The 24,109-nt window shown below is 38.8% G+C and overlaps 1 protein-coding gene across 13 annotated transcripts in view; it reads left to right on the forward strand.

The window, feature by feature from the left end:
* LOC122793337 (PDZ and LIM domain protein 5-like) overlaps positions 1 to 24,109 on the forward strand; it is a 2,364,325-nt gene that overhangs the window by 1,102,291 nt on the left and 1,237,925 nt on the right. For all 13 annotated transcript variants that reach the window (XM_044061256.1, XM_044061255.1, XM_044061265.1 and 10 more), the window contains exon 4: positions 19,143 to 19,185. In XM_044061256.1, coding sequence (XP_043917191.1) covers positions 19,143 to 19,185 — 43 coding nt within the window. The remainder of the gene's footprint in view (positions 1 to 19,142; positions 19,186 to 24,109) is intronic.

The following is a 24,109-nucleotide window of genomic DNA, read 5'->3' on the forward strand; positions in this document are numbered from 1 at the left end:
TTACAAATTACACATTTGGGGGGATTCTATGCATTACAGTTCGCAGAGCTGTGTTGCAGAGAAAATAATCAGTAGAACATGTCATAAATACCCAAGTAAAACAGAGAAAAAAAACAGATACACACTTACATAGTAAATACGAAGTTAAAAGCCAGGGAACGCTCAGCAGCCATATGCAGAGAAGGAGATTTAAAGATGGCGCCTCCAGAAAGCAAGTTCCATATGATAGGTTTGGAGCGGATGTAGTAAGGTAGGGGGGAGGAGTAAGGTGGGGAAAGCAGATGCAGACCGGAAGACTAGGCTAGGAAGGGGGTGCAGGATAGAAACAGATTCCAAGGCTCTAATAAGTTGGAAACGAGAAGGTAGTGGGGAGAAGGGAGGGAAATAGAGAAGAGAAAAATAATAAAAGATGGAGGAGGTCAGTACAGCTTGTATAGACTAGGCACAGAAGCAGGGTTAGTACCCAGAGGAAAGGACAGGGAGAGAGAACTGTAAGGGTATTATAGAAAAGGGAGAGAGATTGATGAAGATATGAGAGAAATTAAAGAGAGATAAGGAAGGGCTCAGTATAGCAAGTACAGGCTAGGTAGAGTATCAGGGTGAGGACCCAAAGGAAGGTAACAGCAGGGAGAAAAACAATCAGTATAGTAGAAGGTAAGACCAAGGGAAGGTAAGGAAGGAAGGCAGAGGTTGTGGGTGTAAGGAAGGGAAAAATGAGAGGCTATAGGATGAGTAAGGGCTAGTGTAGGGCTAGAGATGAAGAAGAGGAGGGCGAGATACTATAGTAAGTGGAATGTAGTGAAGTAAGTGAATTAGAGGTGGGTGAAGACAGCAATCTAGTGGTCGAAACCTGTAATTACAATGAGTGGAGACCACAGTAGAAGGTTGGAAGAAAAAAAAGAATTCAGAACGGAAAGGCTTGAAGGAGTTAGAAGTACTAGAAAGGCTGGGATGACTTTGGGAAGGAGGGTACGAAGTACAAGAAAGCAAGCAGAGGGAGGGGGGCGGTATGGCTGCTGGCTGATATGGCAGTTTAAATTAGACACCTAGCAAGTATCACAACACTAACGCATACATGTAGAAGAAGATATAACCTTATTTAACATACAAGCTTAGTTTATCTTGGATTTCAATCCAGGGAAATACTTTGATTACCCAGGTGATGAGATACACAACCTGGGTAAGGGAGGTGAATAAAGTTGGTCTTTGAAGTCCAGCAGGGCACAACAGGAAGTAGAAAAAGTAGGTAAAAGTAGTTTTCACAAATAGTAAATACGAAGTTAAAAGCCAGGGAAAGCTCAGCAGCCACACGCAGAGTAGGAGATTTAATCATTAATTGTGATGGCTAGTAACTTGGTAAGAGGTACATCTTCTTTTTTTGTGTCATTGAGACAAGTTATTTTGAAGCAGTTTTTGAGAGAGATATTAAGAGATTTGGGAAGAATTGGTAGTAGCTTGATTTTATTGCATTTTAGGAAGTGCTGGATTTTACAGAGCCAGTGTTCAATGGATTTCAAGGCATTTTGAGTAATGGGGTGTAAATGAGGAAGGGTTTTTGAGCAGATGAGAATGGACTCTGGGTATTTAATGAGGGAAGCCTGTTGGGAGGATGTATGGAAGTTGTTATTAAATATGTTAGAGAGCAAGTCCAAGGATAGAATCTTAGGGCACACTGGTATTAAATGGGAGAAAAGAGGAGTATGTAGAGCCATTTTACAGATTGTTGCCAATGAGAAAGGTAACTAATGAACTATCTGAGTATTATATTAGACCAAGTGCAAACATTTTAGAAAGTAATTTGGGGTGAGAGACTGTCTCAAAGACTTTGGAGAGATCTAAAAATAGGGAAGAAACTAAGTTATTATTATCTCTAGCTTTGATATCTAAGAAGGCAATCAGGGCAGTTGTGCTGTGGTATGGGCAAAAAACACATTGTATAGTAGATTTTGTTGAAGAAGGTGTTGTAAGATTTACTCATGTATGCACTTTTCTAGAATTTTAGAGAAGGGGTAAGGTAGCAAGCCTAAGGTTTACAGGGGAGTTATCAGCTTTGCAAAGAGGTATGATGTAAAATTTTTTTTCCAAAGAGATGGGATATGTGATTCTTAAATGTAACTGTTAATCAAGATGGAGACTGGATAAGCGAGGAAAGTAGTTGGAAGCTTTAGAAATTCTGTAAGTAGGTTGTCAACTGAGTATAAAAACACCTTGACCTTACAGAGTGTTTTATATGTGAGTTGAGACAGTTTTTAAGGAGTGGAAAAGGTTTATTGGAAGTGGAGAGCTCATCAGAGCCATCGTGAGTTTTTATGGGATTTTTGTGATGGTAGCAATAGAGTCTATAAAATGGGAGTTAAATTAATTAACAGTTTTGATGGCAGAGATGTCTGTTCAGGGGTTGAGGGCAGTAGTTCAAGCGTGTAGGAATTTTGTACTACAGGACCAACATTTCTTTATTTCTTTTTTATGTTTTATTTGTGGATCCAAGTAATACTGTTTTTTATCAGCAGTGACTTGAGACACAGCAAAGTTATGGAGATGCTTTTAATTTTGAAGGTGGGCAGGAGGTTTGGTTCTTTGCCGATTTACACCAAGCTTTCTTTCTTGTGCATTAGTGTTGTGACTTGTATGGGACACACAGATGGTTTGGATGGATTTAACATGTTTCTTCTGATGAGGCCAAGACTGAGTTTAAATGCAGCAAAATCCAGTGGTAAGGTGTATAGATTGAACCAGTTAAGGGGTTGAAGAACATTCTTGAAACATCCTTAAGAACCTGATTTTTTTTATGAGTAGACAGTATGAAAACTAGCTTGGACAATGGCAACCAGAGACTCTGTATTAAGTAAAACTGAAAAATTATATGTAGACCTAACATTAATCCTTCTGTTAGCAGTGTACATATCTGGATTGCCTTTTGAGGTCTGTTTACTTTTCCAACTTTGGGAAGTCTGTTCTTACACAGGAGTAATGCTTACATTTTGCCTTTTTTTGCATGTGGCAGCCTAAATTATACCTGTGACAAATACTGGATTTACAGTGTGTATGCTAACTGTTCAATCCAGTCAACATACACTATTTGGAATAATAATAATTTTTCTTATACTTTCGTTTAAGACCACTTTGCATGCATATATGAAGTCTGTCTCTTTCTTTGCCACACTACCACTTGGTTAAAAAACCTTTACTAGTAGAGTTCTTCTGATGTCTTTTTTACATTCTATGAAGCTTCCGTTATAAACAAACATTAGTCATTTAACCTTTTTGTTTGCATTAAAATTATTGCTGAGAGCATCATTGTATGCATCTTCTTGACTTACTGTTTCACAGATGTTCTTCGTGTTTCACTGTTGCAGTCATTACACTTGGGTTATCCTGCTGGCAGGTTGCCCTCAGTCGGCATGAATTCCAAAGTCTTGGTCCTGCATCGGTTGCTGTCGCCTATTTCCTGACGTCAGTTCGTCAGGGGTATAAAAGATGCAGCCGATGCCATTTTATTCAGTCATTCTTGCTGCGCGGTGCCCCAAGCAGAAGCAGTTCGCAAGTGCCGGTCGGCCGACTCCTGAGATTTTCGTGTTCGAGTTTCAGATCTGAAATCTTCATTATAAGCTAAGTACCCCGTTGGGGAAACTTTTTTTCTTGCTCCAGACCGTTGTCAAAAGACAGGCAACCGAGGTCCAAAACCGACAACGAAGCTTCTCCTAAGCAAGTCACCGGTTCGCCGGTTCTCAGTGAGGTGCTTTCGCAGCCCCTGACGCCCTCTACTTTAGAGTCGCAGGCCGCTACCGATTCCCACGTGGAGTCGGCCAGGCCGCTGGAAATTCAAGGTATTGGAGCCTCGGAGATTATTCCCTCAGATGGGTCCGGAGCCGCTGAGCAGGCATCCGCTTTTGAGGGTGTATTCAGACCTAAACAATTATATATTAAACCGACTACAAAGACTAAAACACCTTTAAAGGCAAAGAAACAAGTTCATCAGCCACATGGACAGGCCTCCATGCCCAAAAAACAGATGCTCAAAATGGCCAAAGTCTTAATTACCTTGATCAAGGGTTCCCATCCCCCTCCTGATAAGAGGCCTAGGCAAGAGACAGACTATGAATCTTCAGATCAGGTTTCCATTTCTTTTGATTCCTCTTCTGATCAGGAATATTCTCTTCCTCCCAATGAGTATTCTGATGCTGAAGAATCAATTCCTTCAGCTTCTCCTCCTGAGGACTACTCTTTTGGGGAAGCCTTGCATACCATGAGGGAGCACTTCCACTGGGAGAGCCAAGATTTTTCAGAATCTAAGAAAAGAATCAGAGACTTCCTTTTACTACCTCAACACAGGCCTCTAGCTATTCCACCTGTGATGATGTGTTTTCGGAGTCTAGTCTGACCCCTGACTCTTTACCTCCAGCTCCTGTTAAGCCAGACAGATACTACAGGGTCCTTGACTGTCATAAATTCCTTTTCAAAAACCCTACTGCAGACCCAGAAACTATTTCTCAGGGTCCAAAAGGGGTCAAGGCTTCAACTGCAAAAAACCCTACCCCCTCTGACAGGGATTCTAGGGCACTGGATAGATGGGGAAAAAAGATTTACACATCTGCTACTTTGGCTATAAGGGCCTTAAATTGCCAGTTTCATATGCTCAAATATCAGCAATATATCATAACACTGCTTAAACAGAAAATGATGGCAAATTCAGAATGTGCAGAAAACAAAGAAATGCAGGATTTATTGCATGCAGCTAAACAAGTTGGAAAGCATACTTTGCAATGTGGGTTTGATTCTCTGGAGGCCTCCTGCAGAGCCGCTGTTACGGGTTCTGTCATTAGGAGGCATGCTTGGTTAAAAGAACAAAATCTGCCTGACCATGTTAAAGCAAAATTATTAGATGCTCCTTTACAACATGATACTTTGTTTGGTGTTAAGGCAGAAGAGGTGTTAAAGAAAATGGAGGACAAAACTAAATCTATGCAAACGGTCAAGGATTTCTTACAGGTACAGCCACCTAGATTTACAGACACTGGCCTACAAAGAATTGGTCCTTTCCAGTCTCAGACAGACCTCAAAGGGGCAGATCCAGACGCCCCAGAGGCAGATCACAGCCGCAAGGATCCTACAGGTCTAAGCAGTGGAGTGCTTCTACTTCCAAAGGTGGAGAAGACAAATCACAATCATACAGGAAACAGTCTCAATGACTTCCCCCTGCCTTCACCAAGCACTTATCTTCTGGCAGCACCCTTAGGGGGAAAACTAGCACTATTTTTTCTCAAAATTGGCACATTATAACCCAGGACAAGTGGGTTCTAGACATAGTGTCACAAGGCTACAAGTTTCATTTCCATACCCTGCCAAGGGCAAACGGTTGGCCAGACCTGCCAAAAAATCAATGGGCAGAGGCTCAAAAACAAGTTGCAGCTCTGCTGGACATGAGGGCTATTCAACAAGTGCCACAGCAAGAGCAGGGACAAGGATTTTATTCAAGACTGTTCTTGATACCCAGAAAGGACAAAGCATGGAGACCAATACTGGACCTATCTATTCTAAACATTTTCCTGGATATACCAAAATTCAAGATGTTGACCTTACAGCAGCTTCTGCCCATGCTGGGCAGCAAGGCTTGGCTCGTGACTTTAGACCTAAAAGAGGCATACCTGCATGCCCCAATCAGACAGTCATGCAGAAGATACCTCAGATTCAAGGCTGTCTAAAATCATTACCAATTCTCTGTGCAGCCCTTTGGCTTATCTACAGCGCCCAGGGTCTTCACAAAGTGCCTGGTGCCAGTAATTGCTTACTGCAGACAAATAGGAATACAAATATATCCTTACTTGGACGACTGCCTCATTCAAGCAGAGAACAAGGACATTCTGCTACAGCATCTGACGTTTGTGATAAGACTTTTAACATGCCTAGAGTACACAGTCAACAAAAAAGAAATCAAAACTAGTGCCCTCTCAAGAGATAATATTCCTGGGTGCAAGCTTAAATACAACTGCCCAGATGGCTTATCTCACGCCAGACAAACAAAGGCAACCGACTACTTATTTCAAGGAAATGGCAACAAAGGCCCAGTTATCTGCAAGAAATATTCTGCAGGCTTTGGGCTTCATGGCATCCTGCATCTTACTAATTCCATATGCAAGACTGCATATGAGGAAAATTCAGTGGTACCTAAGTGTCTGGACACAACACTGCCACAGTCTGGAAACAATGATTACTCTTAATTCCCTGCCTGCAACAGGAGTTTCGATGGTGGGCAAAGGCTTGTCACCAAAACAAGGGACAGCCATTCTCACTACCCCCAGCCAGGCAGAGCCTAACGACGGATGCATCAGATTATGTCTGGGGGGCACACATGGCAGGAAGAGGCATTCAGGGCACCTGGTCCACAAACCAAAAGCATCTACATGTCAATCAAAAAGAGATGCTAGCTGTTCAGAATGCCCTGACAGCCTTCAAGGACCTACTTCATCTGGGACAACTACTGATAGACAGACAACACCACGATCATGTGGTACATAAACAAGCAGGGGGGCACTCATTCTTATCCCCTGTGCAGACTAGCCATGGCTTTATGGGACACAGCATTGACTTACCAAGTTCATCTGCAGGCACAATTCCTGCCAGGAAAGGAAAATAATCTGGCAGACGAACTAAGCAGAAACCACATGGATCCCAACGAGTGGCACCTGGATCCACAAGTCTTCAGCATGATTACAAAGAAATGAGGACGCCCGGACATAGATCTATTTGCCTCCCCTCAAAACAATCGACTAAAATGATTCTGCACAAGGGCTTATCACAGACAAGCCTGGAAAAGTGGACGCCTTATCTTTCAACTGGACAAACCTATCAGTATATGCCTTTCCTCCACTGCCTCTCCACCCCAAGGTGTACTCCTAAAGGTCAGGCAGAAGAAACCAAAAATGATTCTGATTGCCCCAGACTGGCCACGCCAGTACTGGTATCCACTCTTAAGGAACTTGTCCCAATGCCCAGCCTGGACCTTACCTCAAATACCTCATCTACTGTCCCAACAAAACAATCAGATTCTGCACAGCCAGCTCAGGACCCTAAACCTGGCAGCATGGCGGATAGTGTAGCCATACAAACCACACCTCTCAGTAAAGCTGTGATGGATGTCATTTTAGAAGCCAGAAGGCCTAGTACTAGAAAATCCTATGCTGGGAAATGGAAGAGATTTTGCGCTTGGAACCAAGCTCAAGGAACTGATACAGCTGTACCAAACATTCCTCAGATTTTGCAATACTTAACTGAGATGCTGGACAAAGGCCTTTCTTTTTCATCAATTAAAATCCATGCCTCTGCCATTTCGGCTCATTACAATACAGAGCCATCATCTTTTATTAAGGCAGTACCTCAGAGGAGCCAAAAACTGAAGGCCTCCAAGGAGAACGCCAATACCTGCATGGGACCTCAATTATGTCTTGGAGAAACTCACCTTACCTCCTTTTGAGCCAGCTGCTACTGCGGATATAAAGTTCTTATCTTGGAAAACAGCTCTGCTCCTAGCAATAACTTCTGCAAGATGAGTTTCAGAGCTACAGGCTCTCATTGCGGTGGAACCCTTTATCATTTTTTATCCAGACAGGGTCTCTCTGAGAACAAACCCTACATTTATGCCTAAGGTGGTATCCAGTGTAGCCCTTAACTAAACAATTAATTTGCCAACTTTTTATCCAATTCCACGGAACAAGGGGGAGAAAATTCTGCATTCTTTGGACGTACACAGACAACTTAGATTCTACTTGGACAAAACTAAAGTTTTCAGAAAGACAGAGCAATTACTAGTGGCATATGCCACAGCATCACAAGGAAAGGCGATCTCCAAGCAGACTATTTCAAAGTGGATAGGACACTGCATTTGTTTCTGCTACTCACAGCATGGCAAACCAGTGCCTAAGGGCATTAGGCCACATTCAACCAGAGCTGCAGCCACTTCTGCAGCCTTTCTCAGGGAAGTACCAACCAAAGACATTTTAGAGGCTGCTACATGGAGTTCAGTGCATACCTTTACAAAACATTACAATCTGCCTCTTTACTCTAAATCCAGGGCAGGCTTTGCCACTGCAGTTCTGCAGGGCCTCATAGCCACTCCTAATGCTGTCTAGCTCCAGCCACCCAACCATAGCTTTGGGACTCAACCCAAGTGTAATGACTGCAACAGTGAAACACGAAGAACCTAGTACAGTTGTGTACACTTACCATAAATGTAGATGTTCGAGTGTATTCACTGTTGCAGTCCAGGTTACCCTCCTGCCATCCCCCTTATTTTTGCTGGAACTTATCTTTACTTCTCTAATCTATACAACCTAGGTGGGGTATTTGCTTCTAGATGAAGGTAAAGCTTATTTTGGTGCATGTATGTTTTATTTACATAATTTTAGCCTACCCTTTTGGGGGCACCTGACATCTGGGGCAAGAAAAACTGAATAAAATGGCGTCGGCTGCATCTTTTATACCCCTGACAAACTGATGTCAGGGAAGAGGCGACAGCAACCGACGCAGGACCCAAGACTTTGGAATTCAGGCCGACTGAGGGCAACCTGCCAGCAGGATAACCCAAGTGTAATGACTGTAACAGTGAATACACTTGAACATCTACATTTATGGTAAGTGTACACAACTGTACTTTCTCATTCTTCCAGGTCACTAGTAATAGGTGCCGGATTCAATCTGAAAAGGCAAAAGTCTGCCAGGTAGTGATAAGAAAAACAGCAATTTCATCTGTATGTAGTAGTTATGTACTACACACACACGCACGCATATTCTTCTCAGTCTTGCCTAATGGTAGAGGACAAGTAGTGAGTAGTGGGTACATGACTGCAAAGAGAAGTAATGAGAATATTGTTGCAGAAGGTTGTGGGGTTCTATTTTCACAGCAGTTAGATGGATTGCTGACACTGCAGTGCAGCATAATGGAGGTACTGCACTCTCGAGTGTGTCATCCTTTGGATGAGACATTAAACCAAAGAAATTCCATCTGCGGAAGTTAGTGATAGGTCAGGTGGATGTAAAAGGTCCCACACTACATAGCAAAAAGAGTATTTTTTTTATTGATAAGTACATTACATATTGTTTATATATTTACATTTACATCTATTTACAAATCTCCATACATAATAAACTTCAGTTTAAGCATCCCCCACTCTTTTATCCACAGCCAAAACATTATTTTTTACAAAATCTTTGTACAAGCCCACTTTTCATTGTATTTAATTTCATTTAGTCTCTCGTTCCATATAGTCCATGAAGCATAAAATATTACTCTGTCCATTTTCTTCACTTCTTCCTGTTTACGTGCACACCATAATAACCAAATTCTATTATGTCCGTATTTGTTTGTTTAAATTTTAACAAACCTTTCACCCTATTATTTTTACATATTTCTTTCCACAAATTAACTCTTTCACATTTCAAAAACACATGCTCAGTAGTCTCAAACTTTCCACATTTATTACATATTCTATGTTGCTTTTTTTGTTTTGTATGGCATATTTGACTTGACCGGCAATTTTCTAATATACAATCTCCATAAAAAAATCATTAAATTTTTTAATCTTTTTAAGTTATTATATCACATCATTATGGCTTTTTTCTTATCTATTTTTAAATATTTCCATGGATCAATACAATAAAATGCTTTCATAATATTTAAGTACCTTTCCTTTCTATTTTTCTCTCATATATTCTTTTTTATTTTCCATAACACAGTTTTGTTGTGGTAGTCTTTTATTTCTTCATTCACAATGCTGTTACTTTTGTTTTTTTTTCAACTTCCATTCCGTCCCACAATTCTTTGTATTTATAATATGGTAAGTTTTTATTTTCCTCCATAATTCCTTTAAATACCTTATATAAAATTAAAGATGCTGCATGTACTATTGCGCTTATTAAACCCAAACCTTATTGCTCTTCTTTCATATACAGAATCCATATAAAAGAGAATATAATCATCATACATTCCTTTTCATACTTAATAGGAATTGTATAGATGTTAGCAACATAAGCAATTTTCCTGTTACCATGGTGTTCAACAAGTCTGCTTTTTTCTATATGAAAATCTATATAATTTCCAAAAATTAGTTATTTCCTTTACTTCTTTGAGTACATTATCCCATTATTGTTGCCTGTATTCATTTCTTCCAAATGTTATTCCTAATAAATCTGTATATATTTTTAGTGAACTCAACACATCCTGCCATACATTCAAAACCAAATCCTTTACTTTTCTCCATATTTATACTTAAACCATTTGTTTAAAAAATGTTCAATTCCATCCATACTTTATTCTTAACAATTAATACAATATCCTCATAATTTTACATTATTGGCAATTGTACTTCCTTCATCATTTTGTATCCACCACTACTTGACATTTTATTAATTTCCTTCACTATTACATTCATAACTAAATAAGAAAATTACATTACTAGCTGGGCAGCCCTACTTTATTCCACATTCTATTTTTATTTCTTCCCAGTCGAGCCATTTACATTCAGTTACACATAGTTCCTTTCATAAACAGATTTTATTACTTATAATATTTTTTGCTTACATTATATGCCTGCAAATTTTCCTGTAATGATTTATATTGAATATTATCATAAGCTTTACTTGTATCCCCTATCATAACATTCACTTCCACATTTTTATTTATGATGTCATCAATTATGTCTCTTATTATCCATAATAACTGTTGACTTCCTTTTCCTTTTCTTCCAAATACTTATAGTCTACCCATTTTTCTGTAACCTTTTTGTTGTTATTCTCATAAAAATGTTATGTACTGTATTATTCAGTGCTATAGGTCTTCAATTTTAACTCCTCTTTATTTCCTTTTTTAAATATAAATTTTATAACTCCTGTACACATCTTTCTCTTTAATTCCAGTTTCTAACCATTCATTCATAACTTCTATAAATTTTTTTGTCACTCTTTCATTTTTTTATACATACCATATTCAGTTCTGTCCAGTCCTGTTGCAGAAGTCATGCTAATATCTTTTAGAATTTCATTCTATTCTTTCATGGTTATTTTTTGTTCTAAATACTCATTATCTTCCTTATTTAATTTTTCACCTTTATAAATTTGTTCTATGTTTTCTTCTTTCTTAACAAATAATTCCAATTCACATTCTTTAATTATTTTGTATATTCCTACTTGCTGTCTTATTTGCTTACCTTCCTTATTTTTTAATTCTCTTATTATTTTTCCTTCTTTTATTATTTTACACAAATATGGTGCTACCTCTTCTTTATTTCCTTGTGAACAATATTTTTACTTATATAACAAGTTGTTAATTGTAATTTGACTTGTTTTATATTTCCCTTTCTTTTTCATAAAATGAATTTTTCTTCTATAAGTCTCTAAATGTTTTTTTTCTTCTTTTCTTCCTTATACGTTCTAAAAATACTTTTTTATATGTCTCTTTAAAATTAAGCCACCAAACAGTCCAGTTCTCATAAAACTCCCTCATTGTCATATGATTTTTCCATAATTCCACAAGTTCTTTTTACTCTTCTAAATCTAATTCATTTTCATTAATTCTCTTTTTTCCTTTTCCTATTCTTGTATATTCTTCATTTTCCTTTACTTTAACCCAAATTGCCACCTGATCTGAAAATCCAGCATACTTAATTCCTTATTCTTGTATATTGTTCATTTTCCTGTACTTTAACCCATATTGCCACATGATCTAAAAATCCAGCATACTCAATTCCTTTTTTTATAACTTTTAAACTATCAGATATTAAAAAAAATAATTTCTATCCTAATTTCATTCAATAGGTCCAGTGGTTATTCTCCCATACACTTAACTTTCCACTTCTCATAATTTCTTTAGCCATTTTAACTTCACAATTGCTCTTATTTTTCCTTAAGTTACAATTAAAATCACCCACCACTATAGTGTCCATATTTACACAAACATATTCAAGAATATTTTTAAACATAATTTCTCTCTCTTTTCTTGTTACATATGCATATAAAGCTATAATTCTATTCACATATTTTTCCATCTCACGTCTGTTACCATAGTTTGTTCTAGTTCCACTATGGTTACATCTAGTATTTTAATGCTTTCTTGACATGTTCCAAAGTACCACACCATTCCAAAGTTTTTCAGTTTGTGTTCTTTCTTCCTGTGTTAATAATCTGATATCTTCTAAAACAATAACATGTGCATCTACTGCAGCACACCATTGTAATTTATACATATTCTCCTTTTAAGATTTTTCATACTGTTCACATTTAAAGCTAATATTTACAGCTTTTAAGAACAGTTAATATATTAAAATGTTTATCCCTATGTTTTTGATTTTTCTTTCATAGGTTCATAGGTAGGTAGTAGGCTATTGGCCCTAGGGCCTATATAAGTCTAGCCAAAAAGGTACCCTGGCTTTTGCCACCCAAGAAAATTATTTTCCTGTGCCCTTGTCGAGCAGAGCCCCGGAGGTGATCTCCGGGATGAATTTCCTATTTCCCATCCGATCATCAAGATTTTTCTTGAAGAGTGCTAATGAGTAGCTTTGTTTGATATAGATAGGTAGTTTGCTCCAGAGTATGGGAAGTCTCTGGGATAGGAGTCTATCCTTCCAGCATGTTCTGTTTATTGTGGTAACAAGGTTTAGGTCCCTCATGTAGCTTGGAGGGATTGGGATTTCTGTAAGTGGAGCATGTCCAACAGCTCTGGGTTTGACATAGCTTTGTATGTTGGGCAGAGATCACCTCTGAGTAGGCAATATGCGACAGAGTAAAGCTGAAGTTTTTTGAGATGGTCTGCGTAGGGCATCTGTTTGAGGCTGGTAATCTTCTTTGTGAGGTATTTCTGTGGCCTTTCTTTAACTCTTTTCCCTATCAAATTATTTTTATTTCTTGCTGTGCACCAATTAGCTTCTTCCTCACTTGTTTCCTCTGTTTCTTTGTTACTTTCTTTAACTTCATGTATAATGTCTTTGTCAGTTACATCTTTTTGTGCATTTTCTTGTATAACACATTCTATCTCTTTCTCCTGTGTAACTTCATTTTCATTTTCTTGCACATTCATTTCACATTCTAGCCATGAATGACCAGTATTGCCACATTTATGCACTTTAAATCACATTTTTTTTTTTGCATTATGCCCTGTTTTACCACATAAATAACATATTTTTTATCACATTCATTGATTAAATAATTTTATCCACAAAAATATGTTTTTGGTTGACCCCTGTATTTCACAAAACCCCTTTTACCATGAACATCAATAATACCAGGTACGTGCATAACATTATCATTTCCCATTTTCAGTATTACTCCACATTCCCATCCCCCAGTCCATAGTCCTCTTTCGTCATATATTTTTATAGTGTCCATTACTTCTTTACATATCGTTAACAAATGTTCTTTCAGTTCTGTTGCTTCAACTTCAGTTCTAAACTGGATCATTATTATTTTTGTCTGTAAAAAGCTTGCATGACATATTCTGACCATGGATAAATATTTTTGTTTTGTTCATATGCACCCAAAACATTGTCCATGGCCTGCCCAGTCTCAAATATCAAGTCACAAAAAGTCTCTTTATTAATTAAAATATATGCTCTTACCTCTTTTGCTTTGACACCCAGAGGTGCTATAACAGAGTCCCAAACCTTATACCTGCCCAAACTTTTTTTCATTTTTACAGCTCACACATACTGTATACTTTTTTTTGTTTCTTTGCTCCTTCTCCCATAGTTTGTGCAGAAGTTTTTGTCTCAAACTTTTTCTGGCACAGTCTATTCTTTTTCTTTTTCTTCTTCTATTTTCTCCATGATGTCATTCCATGAAACTGCTGCTCCACTTTCTGGTTCACTTTGGTTTACCATTTCTTCCAAGTAATCATCCCGCAACCCTCCGGATTGGAAGGTTGTAATTATGCATTTCTCAGAGGTAACTGTATCTCTTTCAAACAATCTCCTCTGAAAGATTTCCTCTGAATCCATCTCTGTTACAGCTACAATCTCCTTTTCTTCCAATAGCACTGATTTTTCTGCACCCACAGCATCATAAAAAACTTCTGGTAGCGATTCTACCATTTCAACTACATTTTCATCAACATTCACTTCATTTTCAGCCAAAGCTGAATCAGCCATATTTTCTCCCTGTTCCTCCTGGCTGCTTCCGAGCATGGACAGGAAACAGAAAGAATGTGTAACACACAAACCCTTCCCCCGACTACCAGGAGTAAGGAAAGTTCTCCAATGCCCTGGCCAAATTTTCCCTAGTGATAAAAATACCACCTTGGGTTTCCTCTGAAAAGAGACTACTAGCCTAGTGGGACTAACCCGGTCAACAAAGGATAACTGACTAAATAAAAATGTGCTAAACTGATTACTTTATCTGGGCTATTTTCTCTCCTTCACAGTAAAGACTTGCATGCAAAAGCTGATTTCATTAGGTGTCATTTCTGCTGGAAAAGTGTAATTGACTGTCTTCATGCAAATGAAACAATCACTGTGTCGTATCTTAAAACCGAATCTTACATGCAACTAAAAAATTCAAGAGGAATAGACTGATTTTTTCTTTATGCTGACAGCTATTCTGAGCTGTTTCTTCAGGCTTGCTGGAGGCAGATGAGTTTCTGTATTCTGTTAGCATTGCTCATCTGTGTGTGGCATAGTGCTACTTTAGCCTTTCTGAGCTAGAACATCAGTAGAGCCAGTCAGTCAAGCAAGAACTGCAGACTGTGACTCACCCCTAAGATATATGAGCTTCTGAAGGAGAGAAACAGCCCTTACAGGCCTAAGGACAAAGCAGCTCTAAGTGTATCAAGAGGTAATCTGAGGAGGGGAAAAAAGGAGGATAAGAGGGTGTATGGCAGAAGGGTACAGAGTCACTTTGAAGACACGAAGGATGCAAGGAGACTATTGCAAGGCATTTAGGAGATCACTGATTACAAAGTCAGGTCAGCACAGTGTGAGGACAGCATCGAATTCCTGGACAGTTTGAACATCATCTTTGGTAGATTTGAGGAAAGAAACAACAGGTTGGCACTAAAGTTACCTACTGATGAGAAGGAAGCAGTACTCGGAGCTCAGCATAGAGGCAGTAAGAAGAGAGCTAAGGAGAGTGAACCCCAGGAAGGCTGCTGGCCCAGGCAACATACTGGGCAAGGTGTTAAAAGGCTGTGCTGATCAACTATATACAGTGCTCAAGGAAATATTTGGCACCTCTCTTGCCATAGCAAAAGTATCCTCATGCTACAAGGAAACTAACATCAGCCCACTACCTAAGAAAACCACTCCCTCTAGCCCTAATGACTATAGACAAGTCACTCTGACATCTACTGTTAGGAAATATTTTGAGCAGCTGATCAAACAGCATCTTTCATCATGCCTACATCCTGATTTTGACCCTTTGCTGTTTGCGTACTGAGCTAACCGATCCACTGCTGATGCCATATCAGTAGTACTACACATCTCCCTTGAGCATTTAGAGGGCAAAGACAACTATGTGAGGATGATGTTCATAGACTATAATATGGTGGTACTAATGCAGCTGATAGAAAAGCTGGCATGTTTAGGAATCAGCAAACATCTCTGTAACTGGATCCTCGACTTCCTGATTGAGAGACCACAGAGAATGTGTTCTGGTAAGAACACATCAAAGTGCATCACGATTAACACCGGGATTCCACAGGGGTGTGTTCTCAGCCCTATGTTGTTCACCATCCTAACCCATGACTGTTATGCTAAGCACAAGTCCAACCATATCCTCAAGTTTGCTGATGACACCACAGTCGTGGGGACTCATCACAAACTAGGATGAAAGAGTGTACAAAGAGGAGGTGGCATCTGTGATCAGTTGGTGTGAGAGGAATAACCTTGACCTGAATGTAAGCAAGACCAATGAGATTATCATCGACTTAAAGAAAAGGAGAACAAACCACCCAGTGCTCAGGATCAATGGTGAGAGTGTGGAGAGGGTTAAGAGTATGAAATTCCTGGGTGTACACATGTCAGCGGATCTCTAGTGGTTGGGAAACACCAGCCAACTGGTCAGGAAAGTGCACCAGCACCTCCACTTTTTAGGAAGGCTGAAGAAAGCTAAGCTTCCATCTCATATTATTTCCACCTTTTGTAGAGGTCCAGTAGAGAGCATCCTCACCAGCAACTTCACAGTGTGTTTTGGAAGCTGCACGGTTCTAGAAAGGAAGGTGCTACAAAGAGTGGTGAGGGTTGCAGAGAAGGTAACAGGTTCCAGTCTTCCATCAATACATCTTTATTCTGCAAGAAGCATCCAAAAGGTCACCAAAATAATACAGGACAACACGAATTCTGCACATGGACTGTTTAAGCATCTGGCTTCGGGCAGGAGATATCGCAGCATCCACTGCAGGACTACAAGATTCAGCAACAGTTTCTGCCCTACAGTGATTAGACTTCTGAACTCGGGCACTAGTCCCAGAGGTCTGGACACATAAGTCAATTTTTATTTATTTGTACAATATATGCTTACATAGATTTCAAGTAAGTGTGATATTTATTTATAGCATCCATAGTCGGTATTATTTAACTCGCTCAAGTGCAATATTAGACAAATAACTTGGGCATTTCAATCTGTAGAGTGTTTTGTATTACTTTAAGTAGGGTACTTAATTTAACTCAGGGGAGGGTATTAATTTCATATAGGAGTGTTGGTAAATGTCTCTGCTCTTTCTTGCATGTATTGAGAGTAGTACTGTATTTGTTAGTTATGTTTAATCCTCTACTTGTATGTGTTGTTTCACTTTCTTTTGTAATCTCAAGAATTGAGCTGATGCGTTTAGGCTACACGTGTGTAGTTCTAAATGACAAAGTTTACATTGGTTTTGACTTTTTTTTTTTTTTTTTTACCCTAGAAATTATTAAATTAATCAAACTTCCATTCAAGAAGAGCGTGTACCTTCCTCAGAACCCATTTCTAACAGTAATTCCCTTCCATTTTTTTGCCGGATTCATTAGCATATTTTTGGCAGGCTGTAAACATTAGGAAAGCAACACCATTGCAATTATTTTTTTCCAGAGGGTTTAGAGATCAATTTATGACTCGTGGCAGAGGAAGTGGAACTTTCATGACCAGTGGCCTCAAATAATTAAATTCAAGGATGTTAGGGGTACAGGGGCAAGATGTAGTCCATAATTTTGTAGGCATTCGATTAAACATGATAGCTCTAAAAGCATCTGGAATGAACAGAACAGTGTGCTGCTTTGCTAAACTTTGCATGGCCTGTCATCTGGCATGAAAGAATCTGTCATCAAATGCACATATTTCGCAAGAAGCCCATTAAATTTGATCTTTTACAAATTATCCCTTAACTATCTTTTCATGTTTACAGCTGTTTATGTAGCACCTGCTTTGATAGTCTGGTTTTCTTTTGACACAGTGTGCAGGTCAAAGTAAAATTACAAGCAGGGCTTCTTACTTCACTGCAAAATACTATTAGGGTTTGATTGTCCTCCTACATTATTTCTAGAATGCTGTTTAGCGAAAAAACAGGGGCACTTTCCAGAAATAGGGTGGCCAGCAGATGGGTATTTCACAGGGTACAGTGTATTGTTTGTTTCTTTGTTGTATGCAAAAGTGACATTTTAAGGGACAAGACAGGGTTTGTATATTTGCACATAACACCATGATTTACAGTCGAATTTAGATGTTTGTGTATGTGATGGTGAGAAATCAGAAAGATTAAAATGCACCTGAAATGTCTGAAGAAATGCCCAGAGTCAAGTAAATGCAAAGTAATGGAAAAGAAAAAAAAAAAAAACAACAGAAGAACATGCAGGTGTTGAGAAGGGTTAGAGATTTCCATTGGAGTGGGACTGGTTGCCATATTAGACATTCAGCTGTAAGGACAGGTATAAGAACACATGTGCAGTTACAGAGCCGAATGTAGATGTGGTGCACATAGTGCAGGGGACATCCGTCAGTATAGTGCAAAGTCTGCACCACAAACCATATAGAGTGGCTGAAAAATGCAGTTAAGGATGGGTGCATAATGGAGAAAAAATGTTTTATTTAGCAGGGACATAATATAAAGGGTGAATGGAATAACTGATGAGATGTAGAGTACACACAGAGAGGGGGTACTCTACATGCATTAAACTCCATTTCTAATTGTGCTCCAGGTGCCAAAATGTAAAGGAACTCTAAGAACAGAATGAGAGAGACAAAAAATGTTATTCTGGTTTGAGGTAAGCTGTTTGCTAACTGTGATCTGCAATTTGTCCCCTTGGGTGGGGGGTGGGGGACTTGCAAGCTTTGTGTTTCTGGTGGCCTTTTCTACTAGCAGGGGTCCGAATATTTTTGTATTTACCACATTTTTGGTATTTTGTTGAAATTTTATTACAAAGTAGACTGAGTAGTATATGACTGATACTCAATTTGAAATCTGATTGACATAAGGCAGACATTCATTACCAGTGTGTAACCTTACATTGCCTGGTACCTTTGTTGTATTGTATCGTGTTAGTGTTTGCCTGTTAATGCAGAGTGCTTTGACAGTACACGTCTGTGACTGTTGATTTTAGGTTCCGTGCTTGGCAAATCAGTGCTGCTGCCTTCTTTGCAAGCTGTTGATAGAGTGTCTTGCATCCTAGGAATCTCTTCTGTTACATTACATATGTAAATGTGATGCAGATCACTAGTGATGCTTTTCATAACTGTTCAGCAGCTGTGCATTCTGAAATCTAATAAGGGATGACTTCATTGCTTTGCTTCATAGGTATGCAAAAAGTGAAGACTTAATGACAAGTCTAAAAGGATCTCCCACACTAACTTTTCCTGCCAAAAACAGATTGAAGTATGTCCCCCTGATTACACAAGACATGAGTGTATGTTGTGAAAGACTGCTTTGTTGTATAACTTTAGTACAGAGTGGGGAGAGAGAGCTGAGAGCAGCCTGTATGTTTTTAATCGCTGACATCCAGCAGCGCTGAAATAAAATCCTCTTTAAATTAATGCATGTTGCACACAGGGCTGGCATCACTTATTTTTCTTGGAACGCGCTGAGTTAAGTGATAGAAGGGGTTAACACCTAAAGTAACAGACAGACTAGAATAGTAATATTTATTAATGATGACATTTGTTTGTATATTAATGAGCTCTCCTTGTTTCCTTCTCCCTAGGGTCCCTACAGTGAATACCTTTGTTTCTGTTCCTGCACAAAAGGTATAGTATGCTTGCTTTTTTAGTTTGCTTAGCAAGAATATAATCCTGTAGTAAACTGAATATATTTAAAGGGAAGGTCTTGTTAATGTTATGTAACAAGTCTGAGAGGCTTGTAGGCACACGGGCACATGGAATTGTTTCCTCTACTGCACCCATCTCATAATGTTTTTTTTTTTTTTTATATATGTGTGCATATGCAGTGCATTATGTATATAAAATAATCTAATGTCCATTTCTGCAGGCTGTACATTAAAAGTACAGTTAAGTGTTTTTCATCCTCATCTATACAAAAGTAAAATCACATCTCGCATACATAACTGAACTACTGATTCCCCCCAAAAGTTCCCAAGTACTTGAAATAGTCTGGAGTGGCTGTTTGACATGTATACCATAACAGGAAATGTGCAGCAGTATTAGTATGTTGCTAGCATTAGGACTTAAGCTTGATGTTGACCTGACAGGCTGTGCAATCTACTATGGTTTTATATGTAATCCATTGCACGTTGTCCACTACATTGCTTTGTATTCATTTGGTAGGTGCTGTAGACAAATGCTGCCCATTTCTAAGCCTGGCTGATGGGAAAATTACAACAATCCCGCCAGAGGTACGCCATAGAATATTTTCCTACCACAGTAAATATTCATACACTTAACAGGGAGGCTAAGTAGTGGTGTGTCTGCTTTTAAGCATTTTAAACATTTACAAACCTACTTAATTCCGTTATTGAAGTCGTGCTTTTATTCATGGGAGGGATCTTAAAAGATTGCAGTGTTTTAGATACAGACAGTAAAGTAAACACAGATATAAGAGGACTGAGGGCAGAACGACGATCCTAACCAGTTTATTTTATTTTGTTAACCATGAAAGCCCACTGGAGACAAATGTCAGTTTTCATAAATGATCCAAGAGCATTGACTGGGCACATGAGGCAGAAGGAGGCTGAGGGAGTCAAACCACAGACTACAGGAAGCAGCTTATTCTTATTTCATAGGTAGCTATTAAGCTTGCAGTCCAGGGTACCATTGAGGAGCCTAGGCCAAATTCCCATTTACTTGTGAGCACTGTCTGGTTTTCTGACTTGCTCAAGGTCATACAAGAGGCAAATGAGGGCTGTATGAATCAAACCCTTACTACAGGAACGCCAGCTTACAGCCTTAACCCTCTGTGTGAACTGCCAGACCATTAGCAGCTTAATCCTCTGCACTGTCAGATAAGAGTTGTATTTCAAGAGGTTATAATAAACCATGATGACTGGCATTCTCATTGTGAAAATACAAGGAGTTTTGTTCATAGATATCAGTAGGTCTGACTGGATTTTTTTCTTTTTCCAGTTTTAGTGGTAGTTTCTGTCAGCATCTGCTTGTCTCTTACATGTATGGTCTTACTAAGGATGTTACTTGCATTGAATTTCCTTAGTCGGTTTACTTCTGCTGTCATCATTCTTGTTTTTAGGCTGGATGCATCAAAACATTGTATGTGCTGCTCTGTTCATGTTTGGGGTGTGATGCAGCCATTCCAGAGTAAGCTAGTTCCTCATAATTAACCCTCATCAGGTGTTAATGGTGGTGTATTACTCAGACAGACAAAAGCAGAGTGCTTTCTTCCTATTTAAAGTATAGTACTCTCTGCATATTCGAGTTGCTTGGTTCACTGACCATTGATTGAACAATGAAAATTGTTTACTTTGTGTGTACATTGTACAACTGAAAATGAGAATGGGTAGGGAGTGGTAGTCTGCTAAAAGGCATCCATTCCAAGTGTGAAATTGTGATTCCACATTTCACTGTAAAATTGTTTGAAAAAGGGGGTGTAACAAGAAATGGGGGGGAGAACATAATCGCTTATCACTTATGCTGTGTGCCTGTGCGGTTCTGGAGCACCTTGTAGATGGTGAGAATGCAGTGTTTGCATAGAGCAGAAATGAATATGAATGTAGAGAAGCAGCATCAGTTTAATTTATTCATGTAGAGGATGCAGAAGAGCAAATTGTTCAAAACTACATTGTGCTTGCTGAAAAAAATAGGCTGAGAGACTTACCCTTTAAAATATGCAGTTATTATGTATTACATTATTATTTTTTTAAGTATGGATTTGATTGAATTCAAAATTAAGTATCACTGCAGTTTTTGTCACTGTTTTTAATTTTTTTTTTTTTTTGTGGTGGAAAGTGGTCAAGTCAAGGCATTTAGCTTGGTTATCTCCACTTTGATAATGTCTTTACTTGTATTAGTCACTATGCAAAATTACTGCAAAACTTCTTGCCCAAAAGCCTCCCAGTGGCATTGTGATATTAAAACTGCATACTGAGTGGCCCCTACAAACTTAACTTTGCCTTTATTAACATCTTTCTTAATTCTTTATTTTTTGGCCCCTACTCATCCAACACTCTCAGGTTTTTGAAGCACCCACTGATTTTCTAATTCCCCATTTTTGTAAATAAGGTCAAAGTACTTTATTATGATATCCCAGAACTGTCCCACCAGAGTTAAGGGAAATGTGCCGTACCACAGTCTTCCCCCACCTGCATGGCATACATTAATTACAGTGCTGCTAACCATGTGTATATATGCCAGTCAGGGCCTTCCTACTATATGTACTGACCCTTCTCTGCACTGACTTTCTTCTGCTATAGGAGAGTGTTCTTCCACTGGTGTCAAACTAGGAGGGAGTGGGGCTGTACAGCTTGTCTTTTCTTAATACTATTGTTATCCCTTAAAAGGGAAAAAGCTGGGTGGTGCACTTCCTGCAGCACCTGTCACACTGTAGCAATAGGCTTTGTTCTTCTTCTAGAGGAACTCAGAAGGCTGGCTGGACAGGCAATATGCCCAACCTTTGCATGGTAAGATGGGGATGGTACAGACACCCCCCCCCCCCCAAAAAAAAAAGAGCTGTTCAGCTGTTTTTTTGTTTTCCATCATGGCCCACTCCCACCTGGCTTGGTGTTTGACAGCTGAGCTGCTACCTGGACTTCGGATCATCACAGATGGGTGATTTTCTACCACACCACAAGCCATTCTGGCACTAACTTGAAATCTTTCTCAGTTGAGTTCTTTTCTGTTGCATTTTGAAGTATAATTTGAAATTACGTACAGTGCTAAAATGCTCACAGGTGTTTATTACTTGCCTTGACTTGCTTACTTGTGCCCTGAGTTTAAAATAGAAGCATATAAGAGTTTTTTTTTTGTTTGCATGATGCAAACAATATGTTACTGAATCGATTTGCTGTGTAAGATTTGTGTACTGGAAGTGTAGTGAAGCCAGTTGTTCATGTTCAGAATATTACCTGCAATTTTGTGCATTTGCATGCAAAGAGACTGGTGTTCAGAAATGCATGCCATAACATGCATGTTGGCTGGATTGTACCTGGCATTGGCATCTTCACAGTAACCTGCATCTTCCACACCTTAAACATATATTTAGCAGCACAAGAAACACTGGAAGCCCCTATATGTGTGGAAAGAATAATAAACCCATGCTTCTCAGGTTACCAAGTTGTTACCATGCAGAATTTTTTCTTTTTATAAAACCGGACATATCAAGCTGTCCTAACGGAACAGCAGCTTGTTCCTCAGTAATATGTTGCAGAATATATGACTGCTGTTCACTGGGATTCATTCTGAGGGTTAATAATGATGAATTATATCACTGAATTTAAAGAGCCACTGTCTCTTTCAGCCTGTCTTGCTTTCCTTTAACATAGAGGTGCTGGCTAACTGATGGGACCAAAGAATTAACAAACATTTTCTGAAGAATGAGAGGTCTCTAGTAGTAATGTGTGGTGTTATTTCCTGACTGTAATTCTCACAGAATTGTCAATTACAATTTTTAGGAGCAAGCGAGTAGAATTCAACAGTTTTTCTTCTGAAAGTCAGTATTTTGCAAGTGGGTTTTGCAGTCTCACAGCTACTTAGCAAAATTGTCAGAACCAGTCCAGGTACAGGACAATTGAACATTTTCCCTGTTTCCCCAACATTCAGTGACCTTGAAGTTTGTTTTGCACACATATACATTAAACTGGGTGCAGGGATTCTTTGGCTCTTAGAAAAAGTACTTTTAGAAGTTTAATGAAAAGTTTTGGTGAAAGTAGTTTTGGTTGTTTTTTTCCCCAAAACTACATTTGCAGAAATTACTCTTGTACAGTTGAATTATATCTAATAAAACTGTGGTGCAAAGACATGATTTTCTTTAAGATTGGTGATAACTGTCAAAAATGATGGAACCGGTAACACAAAGCGCATTTTTGCAGCAATCTTCTTTACTTCCTTATATGAGAGAGAGTGTATAAACAGATATGCACACATAAAGTGTTGCAAGATAATCCATATCAGTAGGACCATCTGATCCAACTAATGGGTCCTCCAGACACTTATTGGATCTGTTCTGGCAAAATCAGTGCTCTGGCCTAAAACTCCTATAAAATTTCCATTCCCACAATGTTCTAGGTTTGCTTCTCTCCTCGGATCTTGTTTGCCCCGTAGTGAATGGATGCCATCTGCTTTATGTAAACTCTCAGCCATATTATGTGCTCTTAGATTTGATGAAGCGTTGTTCCCATTGATTTTGTTTTACTTCCTCCTACTGAGCTCTTTCTTTCTAAAGTATCCCTTTGTAAGGTTATTTTATATTTTCTTTTCATGCATAATCGCTCAACCTGTTAGCACAAAAAGTATGGACAAAGCCCAAGAAATAGGACAAATTTTAAATATTGCTCTTATAAACTTAATAACGTCCTAGAATAAAAGGTCTTGTGTTACTGTGCATTTTCTAAAGGATTTGAAATCTGAAACTCAAATGCTTGTCATTACTTTAGTGAATTCAGTCCTAACTGGTTTGCTACAGAAATCCTGAAAATCACAAACTTTATAGGGAATAGGCCAAAAGCATGAGGCAAAAATCTGGACATATTACGAAAATCTGGACAGT

The sequence above is a fragment of the Protopterus annectens genome, chromosome 2.part0, assembly GCF_019279795.1.
Source record: "Protopterus annectens isolate FY-2018-M chromosome 2.part0, PAN1.0, whole genome shotgun sequence".
Taxonomy (NCBI): domain Eukaryota; kingdom Metazoa; phylum Chordata; order Ceratodontiformes; family Protopteridae; genus Protopterus; species Protopterus annectens.